General features: G+C 44.1%; 1 protein-coding gene across 1 annotated transcript in view; it reads left to right on the top strand.

Annotated features, from left to right (window-relative positions):
• Tnfrsf21 (TNF receptor superfamily member 21) overlaps positions 1 to 21272 on the top strand; it is a 72206-nt gene that overhangs the window by 35543 nt on the left and 15391 nt on the right. Inside the window, exon 4 of the mRNA XM_021186473.3 lies at positions 12838 to 13103. Within this exon, the coding sequence (XP_021042132.1) occupies positions 12838 to 13103 (266 nt within the window). The remainder of the gene's footprint in view (positions 1 to 12837; positions 13104 to 21272) is intronic.

Genomic DNA, 21272 nt, shown 5'->3' with positions numbered 1-21272 from the left:
GGGGGGGGGGAGAAAAAAAAATCATAGCTCACTTATGTCAAATGCTTACCCTGCGCTGTGAAATATATCTGCAGGTTTCCATTTTAAGTCTCAGGAAAACTTTATGGTGTAAATATTGTACCCTTTTTTGCCTATCAGGAACAGAGGCATAGGAAGATCCAGTATCCTGAGTTCATACCCAGTTGGTAGCAGGCCTGGAGAGGCGCTGAGGGACTCCAGCTGGTTCTAAGTAACACTGCTTCTTGCTTCTGTCCTTTATGGAGAAGGAGGGTTGTGATGTGGACAGACCATTGGCAGGAAGCCAGACCATTGCAACTATACTATTACAAAAATTTCCCCTACCTGCCTGCTTTTTTATGGCCCTGTGGGGGGGAAACAGGCAGTTATGGGGGAGCCGTATTAACAATACTTATGTTAAAAGACAGATGCTAAAGGGATAGCTTAGACAGTACAGTGTTTGCCTTGCAAGATTGAAGACCTGAGTTCGATTCCTAGAACCCATGTAAAAATAACACACACGTGTGTAGATATATACACATACACAAAGACACATTCAAGACTGGTAAAGATGGACTAGGGAACCCTTAGTCCCCAGGAAGCTGCATGGTGACAGAAGAGGGCCATGAGTCAACCTCACTGAGGATTAAACATCTGTGATACGCTCCTGAGCCTCCCAGTTTCTCATCTGTGTTGTGGGCATGGCTCCTCTCTCATGGGCTTCCTCTTATGGGCTGAATGAGATCATATGTAATACTAATAGATCTACTAGCTTGGCTCCCTGTTGCTGATGAAGATAACGCCATAGCTGCACCGAGGCGTTCATTCATGGAGGGCTGAGCTTGGGACAGAGACCCAGTGTTTTAAACCCAGTTAGAAATTCTTATGGGTAAAATTAAATGAGTCATGTGTGGCAAGAGAGATGACTACAAGGGAAAAAAATATTTACCCAAGGAACTTTGGCTATAAAATGCCACAGAGTCTAACTGTCCATTGTAAAAGGAGTTGGAAAAGAAGGTTGACTATCGCCTGACTAGTCAGGGTCTAATCCTTTAGAGGCTGGAGGCTAAGACCTTTCCTCTGGTTGTCTGTACTGGCAGTGAGGTAAACTCTTCCTAGGGCACTGGTACAGTCTAGGGATGTGGGAGAAGGGACCACTGGAGGCACAGGCAGACATGATACCTGGTCTCGTAGGAGGTGTAGAAGAGGCAGCTCTAACTTGGCTCTAGTGGGGTCAGAATGTTGCGAGACCTGTATCATGAACGTTCAAATAACTTTAATATCTCTTTCTTTCTTAAACTCCCATTCTTCACGATGCAAAAGTTGAATGGGGATCTGGAGGTGTTGGCTCATGCCTGTAATTATGCCTAGAAGGTGAGGCAGGAGAATCACTGTGAGTTTGAAGCCAGCTTTGGCTATATAGTAAATTCCATGCCAACCCCTGGCTATAGAGTGAGATCCCGTCTCAGAAAACAAAGAGCCCCAGCTTACAACCAAATCCCTCCCATATACAGTGAAATGAAAGAGTAAAGTTAAAGTAGACACTGGCTGGCTTGGTGGCCTGCCTCTTATCGGCATGGTGCTTATGACCCAATGCTATGCAACACTGGGCTTGTGGCAGCAGCAACTGTGTAAAGGGGGACTCAGTTTACTTAGTGTTCATATTTAAAAGGTTTAGACCCTGCTGCTGAACCGAGCTGTGGTTTCAGTGTAGAAATTTTGGAGAGAACATTTACCATTTCTTCCATTCTGTCTCCAACTAACTCACTGTCAAAGCAAATGAAACATAACGTCATCCCACCTTACCTGGCGCACAAGGATAAATGGTTTCTCTTGGCCTCAATCGATGGCTTCAAGGTTTCCGTTGGTCTCAAGTGTTATTTGTCAGGATTGGTCTGTGAGGTGAGGAGTGTGAAGGAAGCACCCTCTTCACATGCTTTCTTCCTCCTTCTAGGGGGAAGCAGTAGATCTACCCCAGTTGTGGACTTGGTTTACGAGGTAGTGCCGTTCTGGGTGTGGGACTGTCTGTGTTTCATGTGTACATGTTTCTCAGAGGTTTTGCAGTGCTGGTAGGTAGATGACAGATGTGTGTGCCCTGGGTATATCAGAAAAAATAGTGAGCCCAGGACTCAGGAGCACTTTAAGGAAACAGTCCATCACCCACGTCAGTAAACCTACTATGTGCAGTGCTCAGAAGTGAAGGGACAATCAAGGGTTAGGGATTGGCAACAGAATTAATGCTTCTTCATTCCAATTTTGTTTAGAGTGAGGTAATGGGATGTTCGTCATGAGGGATCCAAAGACGATGTCAGGATGCAGACTCGAAGATGTTGTCTACTAAAATAGATTTCCCTTTTCATTTTAGTGTGTGTGTGTGTGTGTGTGTGTGTGTGTGTGTTTCGTGCACATGTGGAGGTCCAAGGATAACTCCTGGAGATCCCTTTTGTCTCCCCACTGCCTGGGGTCTCGAGGGGTCAGACTAGGTTCTCAGGTTGGATGATAGACACCGTTACCCACAAAGCTCTCTCCCTGGCCCCTAAAAATAAGCTCTTTAAAGCTCCTGAACAGGGTTTATTAGCTACCTTTCTTGTTGCCGTGACTGAATCTCTGTCAGAAGCAACCTGAGGAAAGAGGTTTGATTTGGCTCGTAGTAGGAGCAACAGACTCATAGTAGGAACTATTTGGAAAAGTGAGACCTGTTTGTGGTGTCAGAGTTGACAGTGTCCTCCTGGTCCAGCTCATTTGCCTGTGTGGCTCAATGCTGTCTCAATACCAGTCAGCTTGAACACTCCTCACCTTCCCTTGCCGGGAAAACTCCATGACCCAGAATCCCAGACGGTCACCCTGTCAGTCAGTCCAGACTTCCTATGGGAAGTAGACTTGAAGTGTAAGCACCAGGAGGCCTGGCTGAAAGGCGAGTGGCTTATTCCGTTTTAGAGGTTAGAGGCTGCTGTGTACTGTCCCCCTCCAGCCCAGGATTGCCATCACGACAGGGTGGGAATGGTTGGTCTCCATCCCAGACCCCCACCGAACAGCCCACATTTGCTCTCAGGAATGTCATTCCCCTGCAGACAGTACCTTCCTGTTTGAAAACTCTAAGGTCCATTCGCCCTTACTCCATCACCCACCCGGTCTCCTCCAGGGCTTGTCCATGTTATGCAAGCACTCTACCTCTGAGCTATAATCTCAGTAACCTCAGCTTCTTCTATGCATTTTACCTGTTAGGCTATTAGATTTTATTGTATGTGTGTATGTGTGTGTGTGTGTTCTCGCATGCAGTTGGGCACCTGTATATAAATACATGAGCATTCCTGCAGAGTATATTTGTGTGCATGTGGAGACCAGAAGACTACATCAGATTTTATTCCTCAAGTATCGTCCACTTTGCCCCCACCCCTCCCAGTTTTTTGTTTACTTATTTTTTTTGTTGTTGGTTTTTGTTTTTTGTTTTGTTTGTTTGAGACAGGCTTTCTCTGTATAGCCCTGGTTGTCCTGGAACCCTCTCTGTAGACCAGGCTGGCCTTGAACTCAGAGATCTGCCAGCCTCTGCCTCACAAATGCTGAGACTAAAGGCATGCACCACCATGCTTGGCTTCCGTCTTGGTTTTTTGAGATAGGGTAACTTCCCATTGGTCTGGAGATGGGCAGCATGCTAGGCCAGCTGGTGCATGAGTTCCGGGGATGTGCATCTCTCCATTCACCCAGGACTGGGATCACAAGAGCACTGTTTGTTACCACGCCTGGATGTTTCCCCCCATGCATTCTAGGGATTAAGATCAGATCCTCATTGTTTACAATGTAAGAACTTTACGAGCCCATTGGAGGACTTTGAAGTACACAGAACTGCTGGAGGAGCAAGGCTCTTCCAGCTATAGCCTTGAACGTTCATAAACAAGTGCACAGTAGCCAAGTGACCAGAGAGGCATCTGAGGCAGCTGTGCTCTCTAGGCTGGCCAGTCAGGCATCCAGCCTTGAATTCTGCCTCTAGGTCTTAGGGGAAAGGAATTTACTATTATAAATATATTTTCAGGCCTTTGCCCAACTGTCTTCCAATATAAGTTCTTTGAGACAGTGAAAAACAAGTTAGCATTTTCCCTACAAAGGACCTGAATACAAGTAGAAGAAATAATATCCTTAATGTGTGTCCTTAAATCAGCCTGGTCAGACATGACATAAACAACTTTTACAAAGGAGAAAGGCTTTCTGAAATTGTGCTGAAGGGTCTTCATAAATCATTGGTTTGTTAATACTACAGCCAATGTATATGATTCAATGTGTTTGGTTGGTGGATTACATCAGAGTTGCAGTTGGTTAAAAGCAATACCCGATGATGTCATAGCAGGCTGCATTTGATCAAATCTGAGACACTACCAATTGTGAGACCTACCAGTATTGTTAGATACCTGTAAGGGAGAAAACAAACCCATGACCCATGGTGTACCTAAGCCATGGGAAGGCTTAGGTTTTGATATGCATTTGCACGGTCAGAGTGATGATAAAACAAGGTAGTATTTTAGCCACACTTTTGCTCTGTGCAGTCTAAGCACACAATCCTAGTGTGGTTCTCAGTCTTTATGTGCTTGGCCTGCAGCAGCATTTAGCACTCGTGTCCTGTTTCCTTGATACACCTTTTCCCTTCTATAGACTCCTATTCTCCTCCTGTATTGCTGACTGTTTCCTCTTGCTCTCCTTGGCTGGTTCCTCCTTCCTCTCTCGGACTTCTACATAGTGGATCCCTTTTTATACGTGCGCGCTCTCCCTACCTCAGAGATCCAAGGTGACTCTAGTTTGTGTCAAGTTGACAAAGGGTAACCAGTACACTCAGAGTATTGTGTCTGTTCTGGGGCTACAGCCAGCCTTTGTCTCTCCTGACTCACGACTTCTGCTGTTCATCCCTCTCTTTCAAGGAAGGCTTTCACATAGGTCCTTATTGGAAGCAATCATTTTAGATGTTTATGTCTCCAAAGACAAAAGAGCCTCAACCCTTCTTCCAATGGGGAAAAGTCAGAGTTCAGGTGTTAATAACGACAGAATTCAGAGCTCTAGCATGTTCTGGACAATAACACTTGTCATGATAACCATTTAGCGCGTCATGCCTCTATTCTTAGGTTTTCTTGTTGTGGACTGGGAATGTCTCACCACTCTTGGAAGAACCCAGTGAATGCTGCCATGACCTCTCCCATGTGTGGTAGGGATGGGACAGTAGCACTTTCTCCTCCACTTACCATATAGGTGATTTTGGATGTGACTTACCCCAGTAGTTGTGGGATTCGTACAGTATGAGCAGCAGAAATCCACTGCCTGCCCGTCACTCAGTGCTGAACACTGAATGGCTCATAGTCCATTCTCCCAGAGACCCTCGTCAATGCAGATCTGGGACAGGTAGAGGAAGGTGTGTTACAGTATTGCCAAGGTGTTGAGATAGGCATTTCCCACTTGATACCATGTAAGTCTTCTTACTTTTCCTACCCTAGGAGCGGAAGATATTAACATTATTAAGGTTGTTCTTTGCTAATGACAGACGTTAGAGTTTGAAACCTTATCTGATGACTTTCATTTTATCATTTTTCTATTAAGTTGACCCTTTGTTTTCAGGGCTTCCCCCTGACATCCAAAGCCACCTACATTCCTTGGCAGTTCCTGGAAGATGCAGCCTCTGGCTCATATGATTTGATACCCTCAACAGTTTCTTTAAAATTGTTGATCATTAGAGCCAGGCATAGTGGTTTATGCTTTTTAAGTCTAGCACCTGAGAAGCAGAGGCAGGGGGATAGCTGATGGTTTGAGCTATCTCAGTCTAGACAGTCTAGACAGGAAGCTCCAGGCCAGTCAGGGCAACAAGACTCTTTGAGGTGGAAGAATGTCAATCAATCTCCAGAATTCCAGCATCCAGCAACAGTGGAAAAAGCAATGCTGGGTTCAGTGTTTCTGTGCCAGCCCATTAGTGGATTGAGGGTCTTGATAATTTTCAATATAAGGACAAGGAGAGTGAACCTTCCATAAAGTTGAACGAAGCAGATCAGTCAACAGATAGAGTCTGTATCTGTGTTTTAGGATTCGGAACTTTACTTGGACAGAGGCCAAGAAATGATCTGTTTTCTCTGCTGTTGTTTCATATATAAACTAATGACTGAGTGGGATTGTTCACTGTCTTCACTAAAATACCTGTCAATAGGTGTATGCTGTGTGTGTGTGGCTAGTTATCAACTCTCTAAATAACTGTGGTCCGTGACTGTATCGACCTCACGATCTGTTTCTGTAGATCGAATTGTGTTAGAACCCTGTGACAAATTGTAGTTGTCCCGAGAGCCGTTTTCTTACTACGATAGTGTTTAGGAATCATGCAACAAAGACTGACGCGCTCTCAAAGTCGCAGACACTTTTGCTGGCACAGAGTTTGTTGAGTTTGGCATGGTTAGGGTTTAATTTTGAAGAAAAGAAATAGACTGTCTAGCCTCAGAGCAAACTGTCCTAATGTCAGTGTGGCAAGAACGAATAGTCCAGGAAGAAGCACCCACGCCATGGCCAGCCTGGAATGGGCTCACATCAACACCGGATGGCCCTGTTCAGTGATAAGCAGAGTTACAGGGGCTGATTACATGACTCTCTTGAGTCACACTCCCGATTAACCACAACAGAAGCCGAGTGGCCTTGTAGTGGTCCCAAATCTCTCTACATGAGATTACAAATAATATGAAAGGCTGTCAATACATGATTCTAAGGTCTACATGCATCTCTATGTCATAAGCACAGTGGTCTTTCCATATTGTTTGAGGTAGGGTTTCTATTGCCGTGATAAAGCTCCATGGCCAAAAGCAACTTGGCAAGGAAAGGGTTGTTGGGCTTGTGACTGTCAGGCCATGCTCTGTCAGTGAGAGAAATAAGGGAAGTTACCTCACAGAGGGCAGAAACGGGGAGGCAGGAACTGAAGCAGAGCCCCAGAGGAGTGTTGCTTATGGGCTTGCCTCTCTTGTTCAATCTGCTTTCTTATAGCACCCAGGACCACTTGCCCAGGGGTACTGGAGCCCACAGTGAGTTGGGCTTTTCCTACATCAATCATCAATCAAGAAAATGCCCCACGGGTTTGCCCACAGGTCAGTCTGATGGAGGCATCTTCTTAATCAAAGTCCCCTGTTTCCAAAAGACTCTAGTTTGTGTCAAAATGACATAAAACTAGCCAGCACAGATATTAATATTCAGATATATATTTGTGTTACACTGGTCTCTCACTATCCACAAATACATATATGTCAGCTGACTCAATATCCAAACCTGTATATGACAGATATCAGTCTTTTAACATGCATAGGAGACTGGTCTTAGAGTTATTAATATCATAATATGTCCTGAGGTCTTTTGGTGTCCATGGGAGACTGTTCTGAGGGCCCGTTTAAGTGTGCCAAAGTCTGGAGCTACTGAAGTCCTTTATGTAAGATGGCATAGTACTTGCATATAATCTATACACACACTCCTGGATATCTTAAATCCTCTCTGGATTACTAATAATGCATCACGTAATTTGAATACTTCATAAATAGTTTTTCTGCTGTATCATTCACAGTAGTCATCATCAAAGATGCCTGCACACATCCAGCACAAATACAGATAGATTTCAAGAAAACATGCTGGAGATGGGGGTGGTCGTACATGTACATCCTTCCTGGAGCTAGACACGACAATCATGAATTTAAGGTGACTTCAGTCCATTTTTTAAAGATTATTTTGGTTTTGAAATTATGTACGTGTGCTTGCCTATATGGAATCCACGTGCCAGTGCAGTTGACTGAGGAGGTGAGAGGAATGGAGCCCCTGGGGCTGTAGCTATAGGCCTTTGTGAGCTACCTGCTGTGGTGCTGAGAACCAGACCTCTGTTCTCTGCAAGGGCTGTGCGCTCTTAGAATGCCTGATCCATTTCTCCACCTCCTCAGAATCAGTCTCACAGGGAGTTGGAAGCCAGCTTGTGCCACATGAGGTCCTTTCTCAAGAAACAAAACAAAATAGCAAAGAAACCAAAAGAGTTGAGCAAGACCCTATCTATCTATCTATCTATCTATCTATCTATCTATCTATCTATCTATCTATCTATCTATCATCTCTCTCTCTTTATCTATCTGTCTGTCTGCCCTGTCTATCTATCTATCCATCCATCTAATTTCTTTTTGATCTAGAGTTGTTTAAACTCACAGATACAGAACTTACTTATATGAAGTGTGACTTATGTGTTTGATGTTTGTGTTGTGAATACATTTAGAAAGGAATAATAAATAAAAAGCAACGAGGAAAGAGAAATCTGAATAACTGTCTCTGAAGTCTTTCTGAGCACATTGCTCATTCTTCCCGACTTGGCTTATCACTCTAATTTTGTACCAATCTCTACAGTTGTATTGCTCTCCCTTATCCCTTTTCTCTGCCCGTATCTCTGTGTGTGATGTGCTGACAAGTTCACGGGGCAGGGTCTCTTGGGTGAACCCGTCGATTCAGCTAGTCTGGCTGCCATCTTGCTCCAGGGATCCCCTCTATTCACACTCTAAGGGCTGAAATTACAGGAGGCCCACCAAGCCCAGTCGTCCCCCAACAGAAAAACTGCTCAAAGTCTGACTGTTTTCGGTGTCCATGATATCGATCCACTTTTTGTTAATATATTCCTCTGCCTTCATGTTTCAGAAAGTGTGATGCTCACAAATTAGCCTGACAGAGTGGCGCTCCTCAGACAGCTACGAAATATTCTATAAGTCTCTCTCTTTCCCCTGGTGGTGATGGAGAGGGCGGGACCAGGGACTAGTTCTGACTGGTTTTCTCCCTGGGGTTTGGTGACAATACTTTGAAAGACTACTGTCTCCTGGGAGAGCCACTGTCTACTGTATCTTTAAATTATCAAATCCAGAATGGGAGCCGACAGTGGCCAAGGGCGCTGCTGGCACAGGCATTTGTGGAGCCGACTCTGCATTTTACAATGGAAACGTCTCATGGGGGAAGAAGGCACGGCGAAACCCAACTCTTGGAGGTTTTAAATTTAGTTTGAAGTTCATTTGAGTTCAAGAAAGGTGTCGTTGTCCCTGTACTTCTGTTTTTCTTCTCATTTCTTCCGATTTCCTTTCTCTTTATTTTTGTGACCAAAAAAAAAAAAAAAGGCTTTTAGAGTCTGTAATTACTCTGTAAAGTATTTGCATGCATTGAGCCTCAAGTTTCTATGCTCAGCATATACGAAGCACTTAAAATCACATAGCTATTTTTTTGTTTGTTTGTTTTTCGAGACAGGGTTTCTCTGTGTAACAGCCCTGGCTGTCCTGGAGCTCACTCTGTAGACCAAGCTGTTCTTGAACCCAGAGATCCACCTGCCTCTGCCTTCTGAGTGCTGGGATTAAAGGCGTGCGCCGCCACCGCCCGGCTCATGTAGCTAATTTTTAAGACGAATTACCTTCATAGGAAGTGTTGACTGCCAGGGATGACAGTGAACCTCTCCATTGTAAGTTGAGGAAATGCACGTGACAATTAGTGGTTTGTCCAAAGCCACACTGTCGTGGGCTTCATGGGGATGGAAACAATGGTCCTACTTAGAAGCTGAAGCACCCGTGTTTTCATGTAAGACACCATGGGTCTTAGCCAAATTGACCTAAATTAAGAATCAGGGACTAACAAGCCTTTCGGTGTTTGAAAGAACCTACCACATTAAACCACATTGACCACAAAGAGCTGGCTTGTTTCTTAAAGTTACCTGCAGAAATTTTAAATAGGCTTTGGGTTTGTTTTCTTCTCTCTCTCTCTCTCTCTCTCTCTCTCTCTCTCTCTCTCTCTCTCTCTCTCTCTCAGGAGACTCGTTTGCTTGAGATCAAAAGCTGTACATCTGGCTAAAAATTGCTAGGAAAACTGAAAAGCCAGCTGTCTGAGACTCACCTTGAGGAGAACAGCAGTGTCTCAATTAGTAGCTCGCTCGCTCTCTCTCTCTCTCTCTCTCTCTCTCTCTCTCTTTCTCTCTCTCTCTCTCACACACACACACACACACACAAACACACACACACACACACACACAGAGTAGCATTCTACTTTCGTGGACAAGAAAGGAGCCTCCTATTAGAATCCTATTAGAATCTTTGGTTTTAGAAAGAGTTTTTAGGGGTTGACCTGGCCTATTATGTATACATGATCTCCCAACACATCTAGCCCTACAGAACTGAGTGGCAAGGAAAGAATTTATGGTGAGTTCCAAGTCCACTGCTTTCAGAAAGATTTCTGTATCATTGTTCTTTGCCAGCATTTGCTAGCTCGTGTCACAAATATTTTCATCAAAAACTGAAAGTTTTTAAAAGTGTCTTTTATTATTATTATTATTCTCTTTTCTTCTTCCCTAAACCTCACTTGGAAACTTGACCTCATCTGAAAAGAAATAAGTAATAAAGAGCTCTTTTTAAGCAAGCCATCACTACCACTAACAGTTCTGGTGTAGAAAATCGCTCACACTCCTATTGACACAAAACACGGCATATAAATCCAAGCTCAAGCAGCTTATGATTGTAGAGAGAAGCAGCCGGAGACACCAGACACCCTTTGCCTGACAGAGGCTTCCGCCAGATGCTTATCTAAGGCTGTGGACCTGGGGCTTTGATTCTACTCTAGATGCATCGGATTTAGGGACTAACACACGTGTTCACAGAGATGACATGTCACTGATCGCTTGTTGACCATCGAATAACCTCCACTTTGACCACAGGTGTATTCTCTGCAGAGAAATGTGATGAAGTCTCTTTAGCATCCAGTTCATTCTGACCAGAAGTCTCCATCCCTCTGCCCACTGTGCTCGCCCGGGGCACCCTACCTTCTCGATAACCACACAGTGGCTAGCTGTCCTAGTTAACAGGTTAAGATAATCATTTCACTTAGCAGTGCTCTTGGGCTGCTGAAGTAACAAGGCCAGCTGTTCGAATATGTCAAAAGGAAGCCACGAAGTGCTCCCTTTAAGTGAAAAGGTAGACTTCTCAACTTAAAGCAAACTCCTATAACTGAGGATGTGTTCACACCCCCACACCCCAGCCCCTACCTTCTGTATATTGAGGTTGCAAGTACGATTGATTGTGCCCTGTTAAGTTAGATGTTCTTAAGGAGTGATTATCTTGGGCCGAAATAGTTGGGTATGTGGTCTGTTGACACAGTAAAAATGAACCCTCTCTTCAATTGTGAAGGAAAAAGGAATGCATGTTGGTTTTGTCTGTTCCTCATACTAGAAGGTATGGACTACAATGTACGATAGGTGCCAGTTAAGATGAGAGAGGCATCAGATTACAAGGTTAGGCACTCTCTATGTTTTTAAGCATCTATGGAGAGTCCTGGATTACATTCTATGGATGAGGGGGACTAGTGGATATTAAATCTTGGGGCAGGGTAAAGAATTCTTATAGAATTACCAGCATTGATTCTTTACTCAAAAGCATTTTCCTGTCATGGAAGGTAGCATGTAGTCACACATTTAATGGTGTTTGCTTCTATGGGATTTCTTATGTCTAACCTGGTAACTGGGCTTGTGTCCCAACCACACCTACTTTAGCGGTGGTAGCCTAACTTTTCTGATTTTTTTCCCCTCTTATTCTAAGTGTGCAGTTGGAATATTAATGCCTTTTGGAGATGTTCCGTGAGCTAAATGCCTTAACTTGAAACCTGGAAGATAATAACTGCTATTAGTATGATGCTGTCATTGGGGCCATTGTCTGCATCGTAACTGACAAGTCAACGCAGAGGGCTGAATAAGAGGGCAGAAAACTGCTCATTGAGTCATTTGAGAAGATAGATGGTCTTTTTTTCTTTTTCTTTCTGAGACAGGGTCTCACCATGTAACTTAGGCTGCCTTCAAACTGATCCCTCTGCCTTTACACACCTAGTTCAGGGATTACAGACTATCTGCTATGTCTCACTATGGTAGATGTTCATGTTTAAAAAGTTATTTTACGTTTAATTCCCTGTCTCTGTGTGTCTGTCTGTCACTGTGTGTATGGGGGGAGGGGGGATGTGTACATGCGTGCAGTGCCCTCAAAGGACAGAAAAAAAAAAGTAAGATTCTTGGAACTAGAGTTACAGGTGGTTTCGAGCCCCTGCACATGGGTGCATGAACTCCAGTCCTCAGTAAGAGAAATCTGAACTCTTAACAGCTGAACCAGTTCTGTAGCCCTCCTAGTTACATGTTCTTAAACAACAACACCATTGGACTGGAACAGTTGGATGTGTGGTCAATTGACATAGAAGACACTGGTCTTAGAATCTGCATACTACTTAGCCAAGACTGTGTCAAGTACACTCAAGTCTTCATTTGTGGTTTCTGGTTTTCCAAATTTCAACGAAGTCATCACTTTGTGTGTGTGTGTGTGTGTGTAGTTCTAATTTATTTTATTGCAATTGTAATTAGTAGTAACAAAGATTGATTTGTTTGCTTTGATTGGTTTGCTTTCAAAAGCAGTTCTTGGGGGACAATTTGTCTCACCACAAAGATCAACCGATCTTTTCCTGTGTATTCAGGAAGCTAACCTATTGTCAAAAGACTCGTTTTATTTGTTTGTTTATTCTCTCTCTCTCTCTCTCTCTCTCTCTCTCTCTCTCTCTCTCTCTCTCTCTCTCTCTGTGTTGCTGGGAATCTAACCCAGCACCTCATGCACGTTAGGCCAGTGTTCTGTCAGTGATTCACATCTTTCCTCCATAAAATAGAGTTTATAATGCTGTCACGCTATCTCCATGATGGGCTGTGTATATGCCAATTACTTATGGAAGATGACTCATTTATCTGACCCAGCATAACAGAAAGGCTTCCTTATAGAACATGCTTGCATAGACGTTTACTGTCTTTTATCTCTGGCACAGGTATTGACATCTTGAAGCTTGTAGCAGCCCAGGTGGGAAGCCAGTGGAAGGACATCTATCAGTTTCTTTGCAACGCCAGCGAGAGGGAGGTGGCGGCCTTCTCCAATGGATACACTGCAGACCATGAACGGGCCTACGCGGCTCTGCAGCACTGGACCATCCGTGGCCCTGAGGCCAGCCTTGCCCAGCTTATTAGCGCCTTGCGCCAGCACCGACGCAATGATGTTGTGGAGAAGATTCGTGGGCTGATGGAAGACACTACGCAGGTAATGTGAGCCCTCCACGGTTGTGTTTGTCCTAGAACTTCACACTTCAGCAGGGATGCTTGCAAGGAAAAACAGCTGATATCTGGTGTTTGGGTAAGCATGGGCATGTGTGGGTACGAGAGGGCACATGTGTGTGTGTGTGTTTCTGTGTACATGCGCCTACACTAAAAGTACAGCTCTAGTCTTTAGGGAAGAGGTCTTCAGTGGCTGTGTTTTACAGCCATTGTGGGACTTCGGATGTTGTGTGATGCTTGGAACCCCATTGCACACCTGTTAAACAGAACCCTTAAGGGAGGGCATTGTGAACCATCTGTTTTCTAAGCTTCCTAGGTGATTCCAGGATGTGGGGTTGAGAATCCCTGCCTTTGGGAGTATGTAACAGCAAGTGGTATGAGGACTGACCCACCTTGTTTATTCAACCACCTTCATCAGATGGGGAACCGAGGACATTCCAGGGGTTTACATTATTGGTGTCTGTGAGCACTATTTTTGGAGCCAAATAACCCTGGATCTGAATCCAGGCTCTAATACATGTTAGAGAAGTGATCAAAGATAGGTTACATCCAGTTTTTCTGACACTGATCATATTTGCAAACCTTCTTTGTAGGCTCTCTTAGTTAGGGTTTTACTGCTATGGACAGACACCATAACGAATGCAAGTCTTATAAAAGACAACATTTAGCTGGGGCTGGCTTACAGGTTCAGAGTTCAATCCATTATTACCAAGGCAGGAGCATGGCAGCATCCAGGCAGGCATGGTGCAGGCAGAGCTGAGAGTTCTATATCTTCATCTGAAGGCTGCTCGCAGAATATTCATTTCCAGGCAGCTGAGATGAGGGTCTTAAAACCCATGCCCACAGTGATATACCTACTCCAACAAGGCCACACCTCCAAATAGTGCTACTCCCTGGACCAAGCATATACAAACCATCACACAAGCATTAATAACAACAGTATGAACATGCAGTCTCAGGCGCCTGAGTTACTGATCTTACTCTAGCATGGCGATTCCCATCATGTAACTCATTCCACTCAGCCGTTCTTTATTGGACAGCTCCCCCCCACCCCACCCCCCAAAAAAACCCATGAATTAAGTAGAAAATTTGTTTTTGGATCATGTGTCAAATTGACTTTGATTAAAGTTTTTCGATGTGTTCTGCCAGTGAGACTTGATAAAACCCACTTGAGGTTAAAGGCCCTTCTGCACGTGTTATGTGTTCTGAGGTCCATATCCACTATTTGTAAAAGCTGGGTGGAGAGTAGTTCACTACTTCAGCTCAATTCATGACCATTCTGCACCAAATTCTGTATAGCAAGGGACTCAGGGTTATGTTTCCTTTATCTGTAATATCTCTTCATTAGTGGTGTGATCATAGGTCAAATGAGTTGTATTTTAGTGGTGATGTTAGGGTGAAACTGTGTAGGTGTTGGCTGACTTTGAAAGTGGCCTTCAAAATTCTTAGTCTTTTTTTTTCTTTTAAATCTCTTTGAAATGCGAAACGTTGGGGAAAATTACTAATAAGTCAGTTATAAACATTAAATCGCACATACTGATGTGTTGTAATTTTTAAAGAAAGAGTTCTTAATGTGTGTCTTAGGATTTTACTGCAGTGAACAGACATCATAACCAAGGCAACGCTTATAAAGATAACATTTAATTGGGGCTGGCTTACAGGTTCAGTCCATTATCATCAAGTCAGGAACATGGCAGCATCCAGGTAGGCATGATGTAGGAGGAGCTGAGAGTTCTACATCTTCATCTGAAGGCTTCTGGCAGAATACTGACTTCTAGGCTGCTAGGACAAGGGTATTAAAGTCCACACCCACAGTGACACACCTACTCCAATATGGCTACACTTCCTACTAGTGCCATTCCCTGGGCCAAGCATATACAAACCATCACAATGTGTATGTGTATTTTGTCTGCATGTATGTGTGTGCACCATGTACATGCCTGTTGCCGTCGGAGGCGAGATGACAGTGTAGGGTCCCCTGGAACTAGAGTTACAAATGGTTGTGAGCCTCTGTGTGGGTGCTGAGAGTCAAACCCAGGTCCTTTTCGAGAGCAGTCAGTGTTTTTAACCACTAAGCCACCTCTGTGGCTCTGTGCTGTGAATTTCTAAGAGTTAATTTCTGAGGACCACTATACCCAGCTACAGCTAGGCTTTTAAATAGTTGGGTTTGGAAAAACAAGAGGAATACTTATCCTCTATCTAAATAAGATACTTGCAGTTAAAATAGAGGGAGCACAGAGAAAGTTTATTATGCTTTCATGGTTGTTGGCTTTAGTGGGAAGGACTAGACTGAAGATAGATTCAGCAGTTTGGGGATGAACTGCCTGCTCTCCTTGACAACACTGAGGAGGAAGATAGTGCAAATTAGGCTACATTAGAACTTGGTTATTCCGAATTTGTGATGGTTCCAAAAGGATAAGAGGTTACTGTGGCCAGGCATGGTGGTGCATGCCTTTGATCCATCCCAACACTGAGGCAGGTGAATCTCTGTGAGTTTTGGGCCAGTCAGGTCTACAGAATGAAGTCCAGGACAGCCAGAGCTACATAGTGAGACCCTCTTTCAAAAACAAAACAAAACACAAAAACCCCAAACTAACTACAATAAAATAAGAGATGACTAGTATGCAATGGAACAATTAATAACCTAAGAGGCATAAGAAATTTATAAAGCACAAAGTACCTCTTCCAGTATGCTAAAATCTTATGCACACTTCCTTTTCTCATTTCTTCAGAACAAAAAAATGAAAAGAAATAAGAAAATCCATCCACCTTTTCCTTCCTTCCCCCTCCCCTTTCCTCCTCTTTCTCCTTCCTTCCTTCCTTCCTTCCTTCCTTCCTTCCTTCCTTCCTTCCTTCCTTCCTTCCTTCCTTCCTTCCTCTCTCTCTCTCTCTCTCTCTCTCTCTCTCTCTCTCTCTCTCTCTCTCTCTCTCTCTCTCTCTTTTCTTCCTGTATTTTGAGAGATAATACTCTGCAAGCATCCTGTAGCTCCCAGCTTGTTTTTTCTGTAGCCTGGGTATTATGATGCATGCTGAGAGGGCAATACTAAACTCCTTATCACATGTTTTAGTAATGTGCATCATTGTATAGCAACATCCTGGGTCCCATTCTTACTCTAATTCTAGAAGCCAACAAGCCTGATTCCTGGCTGCCAGTTCATAACAACTGCACAGTATGGAACAATCCACCATCCATAGCTTCTCTCTGAGGTTTGTTGAGTCAAGCTGGAGACTCAGAAAGCAGGGGGCATAATTAAGACTCACTGTTCACATTTTCGGGTGGAATTGCTTTTCCTGTGTTTTGTGGCACTCCTGAGGACTTGGGACTTTGCCCCAGGAGTTAATGGACTCTTAATGTGTAAAAATGACTCATTTTTAATGGCTAATGTTTCTTCCCTCTCGTGAGGCTGAGAACACCTACATTATCCTGCTATTCAAAAGGGTTGGCATTAGTGTGGCTTTTAGTTACTGTTCGCCAGACCAGCTGGTCCTGTATTAACCATGGTGTTCATTGTTAAGGCCTCCTGAGGCTGGGTCTTTCTTCATCCGAGGGGCTTTCTTCTTCTAAGGTCAATGTCTAAAGCTGAACACAGATCCTTCAGAATCGTGAAGGATTCTTCCAGGCATGTGCATTTGGGAGAAGTAGCTACACAGTGGGGTGATAGTTGGAGGTGAATGGGATTGTGACAGATCTATCCAAATTCTTTTAAAAAGTATGTGTGTGTGTGTGTGTGTGTGTGTGTGTGTGTGTGTGTGTGTGTGTATGTATGTCCTCACCCAAGAAACCAAAATTACAGAAAGTCGTAAGATGCCCAATGTCGGTGCTGTCAACTGAACTCCAGTCCTTTAAAAGGTCAGCAAGTGCACCTTCCCCCTAGTACCTCTCCCACAAACAAAGCTACTTAACAAACAAACAAAAGGGTAACACACACACAGACACACAGACACACACAGACACACACACACATATTTTTAATGAATACCACGAGGACTACAGCATCCATAACTTAAGCTACAAAGTATGTTATAAATGTGTCCTTTTCACCCAGTGTCAGAAAACGTTAGTTCTATCTCTCCCCCTCTCCTGTTTTGCTTTCATTGTCAAGATTTTAGGGGGCTGGGGATGTAGCTCAGTGGGTAGAGTGGCCGCATAGCATTCAGGAAGCCCTGGGTTCCATCTTCAGCCCTGCATACACCAGACAAAGTGGTACATGCTTTGTAATCACAGAACTCCAGAGATGGAGGTAGGAGGATGAGGAGTTCGAGATCATCCTCAGTTATAGGAAGAGTTTGTGAGACCAGCCTGGGATATTCTATCTAACTACCTGGGCCATTCCCCTTTGTTTAAACCACACTGTTCAGGTTTGGGTCACACAGTACCCAATAAATAAGCAATAATAACTAATAAACACAAACTATTATTTTACTCTAGTTTTGAGGGATAGCTAGGAATTAGAAGGTTGGCTTCCCGGTTACTTTCTTTTGGTATCTTTAATGCTTGCGTTTCTGTTCCTCCTCCCAGAACAGCAAGTAGATGGAGAGGATTTTTATCTTGGAATCTCCATTTTGTAAGCATTTATGAGCACAGTATGATACCAAGCACTCTGGGCCCTGCAGATGTGTAAGGCACAGGGAACGAAGTCAAGGGGAGCTTGCAGTTGAGTTATGAAAGCAACCCCACACAGATCTGTGTGATCCAAGCGATTGAGTCCAGGAGGTTGGAGGACTAATGTACTGGTTGTTCTTGAAAGCAGCCATTAAGACTCCAGTAGGAAAAGGAGAGTGGAGATTGACAAGCTGCCAAATTCCTCAGGGTATACTCAGTTTGAGGACCCTGGGTAAACCACCGTGCTTCTCTGCCTCAGTTTCCTCGCAACTGAACATGATGCCTGTGGTTGGTCGCTTCGGAGATGGATGTGGCATAGCCACCAGAAAGCAATTCATTTATGTTTATTTCTCTTTTGGACGTAATGACTCCCTGACTTATTCCTAACCAACTCCAACTCACACACACACATAATGGACCTTTTAAATCCTGAAGGCTGGGGTCACATAGTTTTGGATGGGGAGGTCCACCAGGTTTCCAAGCCTCTGGAAGTGGATGGTCTGTCAAGGCAGAGAGTTGCCTGGGTTCAGTGCCCAAGAACTAGAAAATGGAGCTAACTGTAAATATTTACTCCTTCCTGCCTGAGCGAGTGCTGGCTGGAATGTTCTCCTTTGCAAGAAAACAAAGGTGTGTTTGAAGATAATGGTTTCTCCCAGCTCCTGGCTCTCAAGAGAAGTGAAGCTGGCTAGCTGGATTTCTAGGTTTTCTTTTTAACTTACTTTTTTCTCCTTTTCCCTACTTTGACTTTTAACTCTTTGTGAACGCAGCGAGGCTTAGTGAGTGCAATATTTGTTTTCTGTTCTTTTTATGTACAACCCCTTTCCCTTTGGTGGGGTAAGAAGATGGCCTTGAATGCCCATGCAAATTGGACAGGCTTCTAGAAAGCCAGCATTCATTCTATTTGCACCGCACCTAGTAAATGGTTATTGGAACTGACCAAGGCATTACTGTGTCCTGCTCTGGGATACACAAAACAAGGTGTGAGAGCTATGGCTAGTGGCAAGGTTCTGGAACAATCTGACAACCTCATTTAAGTCCAACACCTTTTATTTTATTCTGATTTAAAAAAAAATCAGGTCTCACCATGTTACTCTGGCTGTCCTAGAATTTAGAAGGTAGAAGCAGGCAGATTTCTACGTTTGAGGCCAGCCTGGTCTACATACCAATTCCAGGACAGTCAGGGCTATAGAGAGAGTCTATTTTAAAACAAGTTTCTGGGGTATTTGTTTTGTTTTGTTTATTTTTATTTTTTTTTAATACTAAGGGGTTGGAGAGATATCTTAGCAATTAATAGCCCTGCTGCTTTTGTAGAGAATCCAGGTTCAGTTCACAGCACCCCATGTAGGCTTACTCTATCTAACTCATGTTTTCAAGGTGTCTGATGCCCTCTTTTGGCATCTTTGTGCACAAGGCATACATACATACATACATACATACATACATACATATATACATGAAGGTAAATGTTCATAGCCATGAAATAAAGTGAAGTGGGTATAATAGAAAGTTAAGTGCAATCGAACATCCCCGTGATCCTTAGGGGATTAATGCAGGAGGGCTGCAAATTTGAGGGTAACGTGGGCTAACACAGCAAGATTCTGTAGAAAGAAGAAAGAAAGGAAGGGGGAACAGAGAAGACATGAAGAGGGAGAGGAAGAGGGAGGAAAGAGAGAGAGAAGCAGTTGAATTTTCATTGACTTCAGATGCTTGCCGTGAGTGGTGTGGGTGCAGGGCAGCTGAGCATGGCTGCCTTACGCTCACACTCTCGGCCCAGTGAGATAAGGTAGGTGAGGCTCCACAGCCATGGAACAGCTTTGGAACACAGCTGATTTCGTTGTTCTTTACTTGAATGCTTACTTGCCTTTAGGGGATTTTCAGCCTTTGTAGAACCAATTCGGAGACCCACTCCTCTCAGGCTGGGAGTGGTTGGCCACACTTCTGTTGTCTCTCTTCCCCTTTCCTCCTTCCACGCCTCCCCTCAGTCTCATACAGTGGCCTTTGTGTTCCGTACTGAGGTCGTCGATGCTCTGGCTGCAGAGTAGCACAGTTCCTGGCTTTATTTTTTTATTTTTATTTTTTGCCGCCAAGCTTCAGGATACAGCAGCTGTCCGTATCTATGGGTCTGACTGGGACTAGCAGTTTTCAGAACTGTTGTGAAAGCGAGTTGGGATAAATACCAGCTGTACATTTCAGTTGGCTTTTTGGTGATTCAAGTGAGGTTTGTTTTTAGGTCCTTGTTCTTGTTAATTTTCTAGAAAACAGACCCTCGGGCCTAAGGGATCTGAGACCTTTAGGCAAATACTCGTGGACCTGGCCCCTGCTCTTTGCTGTGTCACTTACTACAGCATAGAGGGTCATTTAAGGACATGTTACTTGATCTCCGCATGACTGTGGGCCCTGGGGAACTTTCAGGGTAGTAGGAGGACAGTTGCTGAGGGATTGATGACATCTTCAGGCTCAGGTGTGTTTCGTGTTGCTGGTTATGTGGCACAAAGGAGACATATGTGTGAATAGGCTGAAGATGTTTGGTGGCATTTCAGGCTGATTCACTGATTACTGTATCCCTAAGTCTCAGCTGAAGATGGTAGTACTCCTGTACTACTAGCACAAGATGCTGAAACAAGAGGATGGCCAAGAGTTTGAGGCCAGCCTGGGCTACAAAGTTCAGCCAGGGTACACAGTAAGAATCTGTCAAACAAACAAACAAAACAAGAACCAAAGATGCTCTGTAAAGATTCTTAGTTATTTGCAGTGGCCTTGTGATGTAGTAGCTGCTTGCCGGGTACTGGGTGAAGAAGAAGAAAAGTGGTCCCTGCCTCTCAAAGCATCCCTCTCCAGGATGAAGGATTGATTGATAATTACAATTCACAGACATGAGCAGATGTTCCCTTGGAAATGTGTGTGAGCGCTTACAGCATCAGGGGGTTTTCTTCATCTAGACATGCCCAGGATACTTAAAGCTGTTGCATGCTTGTGTGTTTTAAAGGACAAGATCATGGTTTCGCTCAGAACGGCTCTTCGGTTTTCTTCTCTGTTTACAGTAGGCAGCCACACCTGCCTGTTTGCAGTAGGACCTCTCAACCCTGCACCTTTGCAAACATGGAGTGTTTTCTTACATCCTGTTCTACTTGGCTCAGTAGTAAAGTTTACACTTTACAGAAACTTTGGACTGGTCTGTAGTAAGAAAGACACAGGGGTGAGGTTCTAATGTGCCCTCCACATCAAATGCAGGGCTTTAGACGTCCAATAACAGATCATGGGAGTGAGAAATTTGGGCTTTCCCCTGGTCAGAGTTGAATTTTGTTTTCTCCACTCCATGTGTGAATTCGGGCAAGCCCCATTCTGTCCCCACATCTCAGTTTCTTCCAGACAGCTTTGTAATGCTCTTCTGAACTAAAAGGGTGTATGGACTCAGTCCTGCACTTCATGTGGATCTTAGTGACAAGGATCTTAGTGGCATGGCTCTTTGTGGCTCCTCTGTTTTCTTTTAGGCCAGTGGTTCTCCACCAGAGGGTCACACCCCCTTTGGGGGCTTTGAATGACCCCTTCACA

Source organism: Mus caroli, unplaced genomic scaffold, assembly GCF_978045245.1.
Source record: "Mus caroli unplaced genomic scaffold, Mus_caroli_1 scaffold_18, whole genome shotgun sequence".
Taxonomy (NCBI): domain Eukaryota; kingdom Metazoa; phylum Chordata; class Mammalia; order Rodentia; family Muridae; genus Mus; species Mus caroli.
The sequence above is the reverse complement of the archived record's forward strand: the minus strand, read 5'-3'. Positions and strand labels throughout refer to the sequence as shown.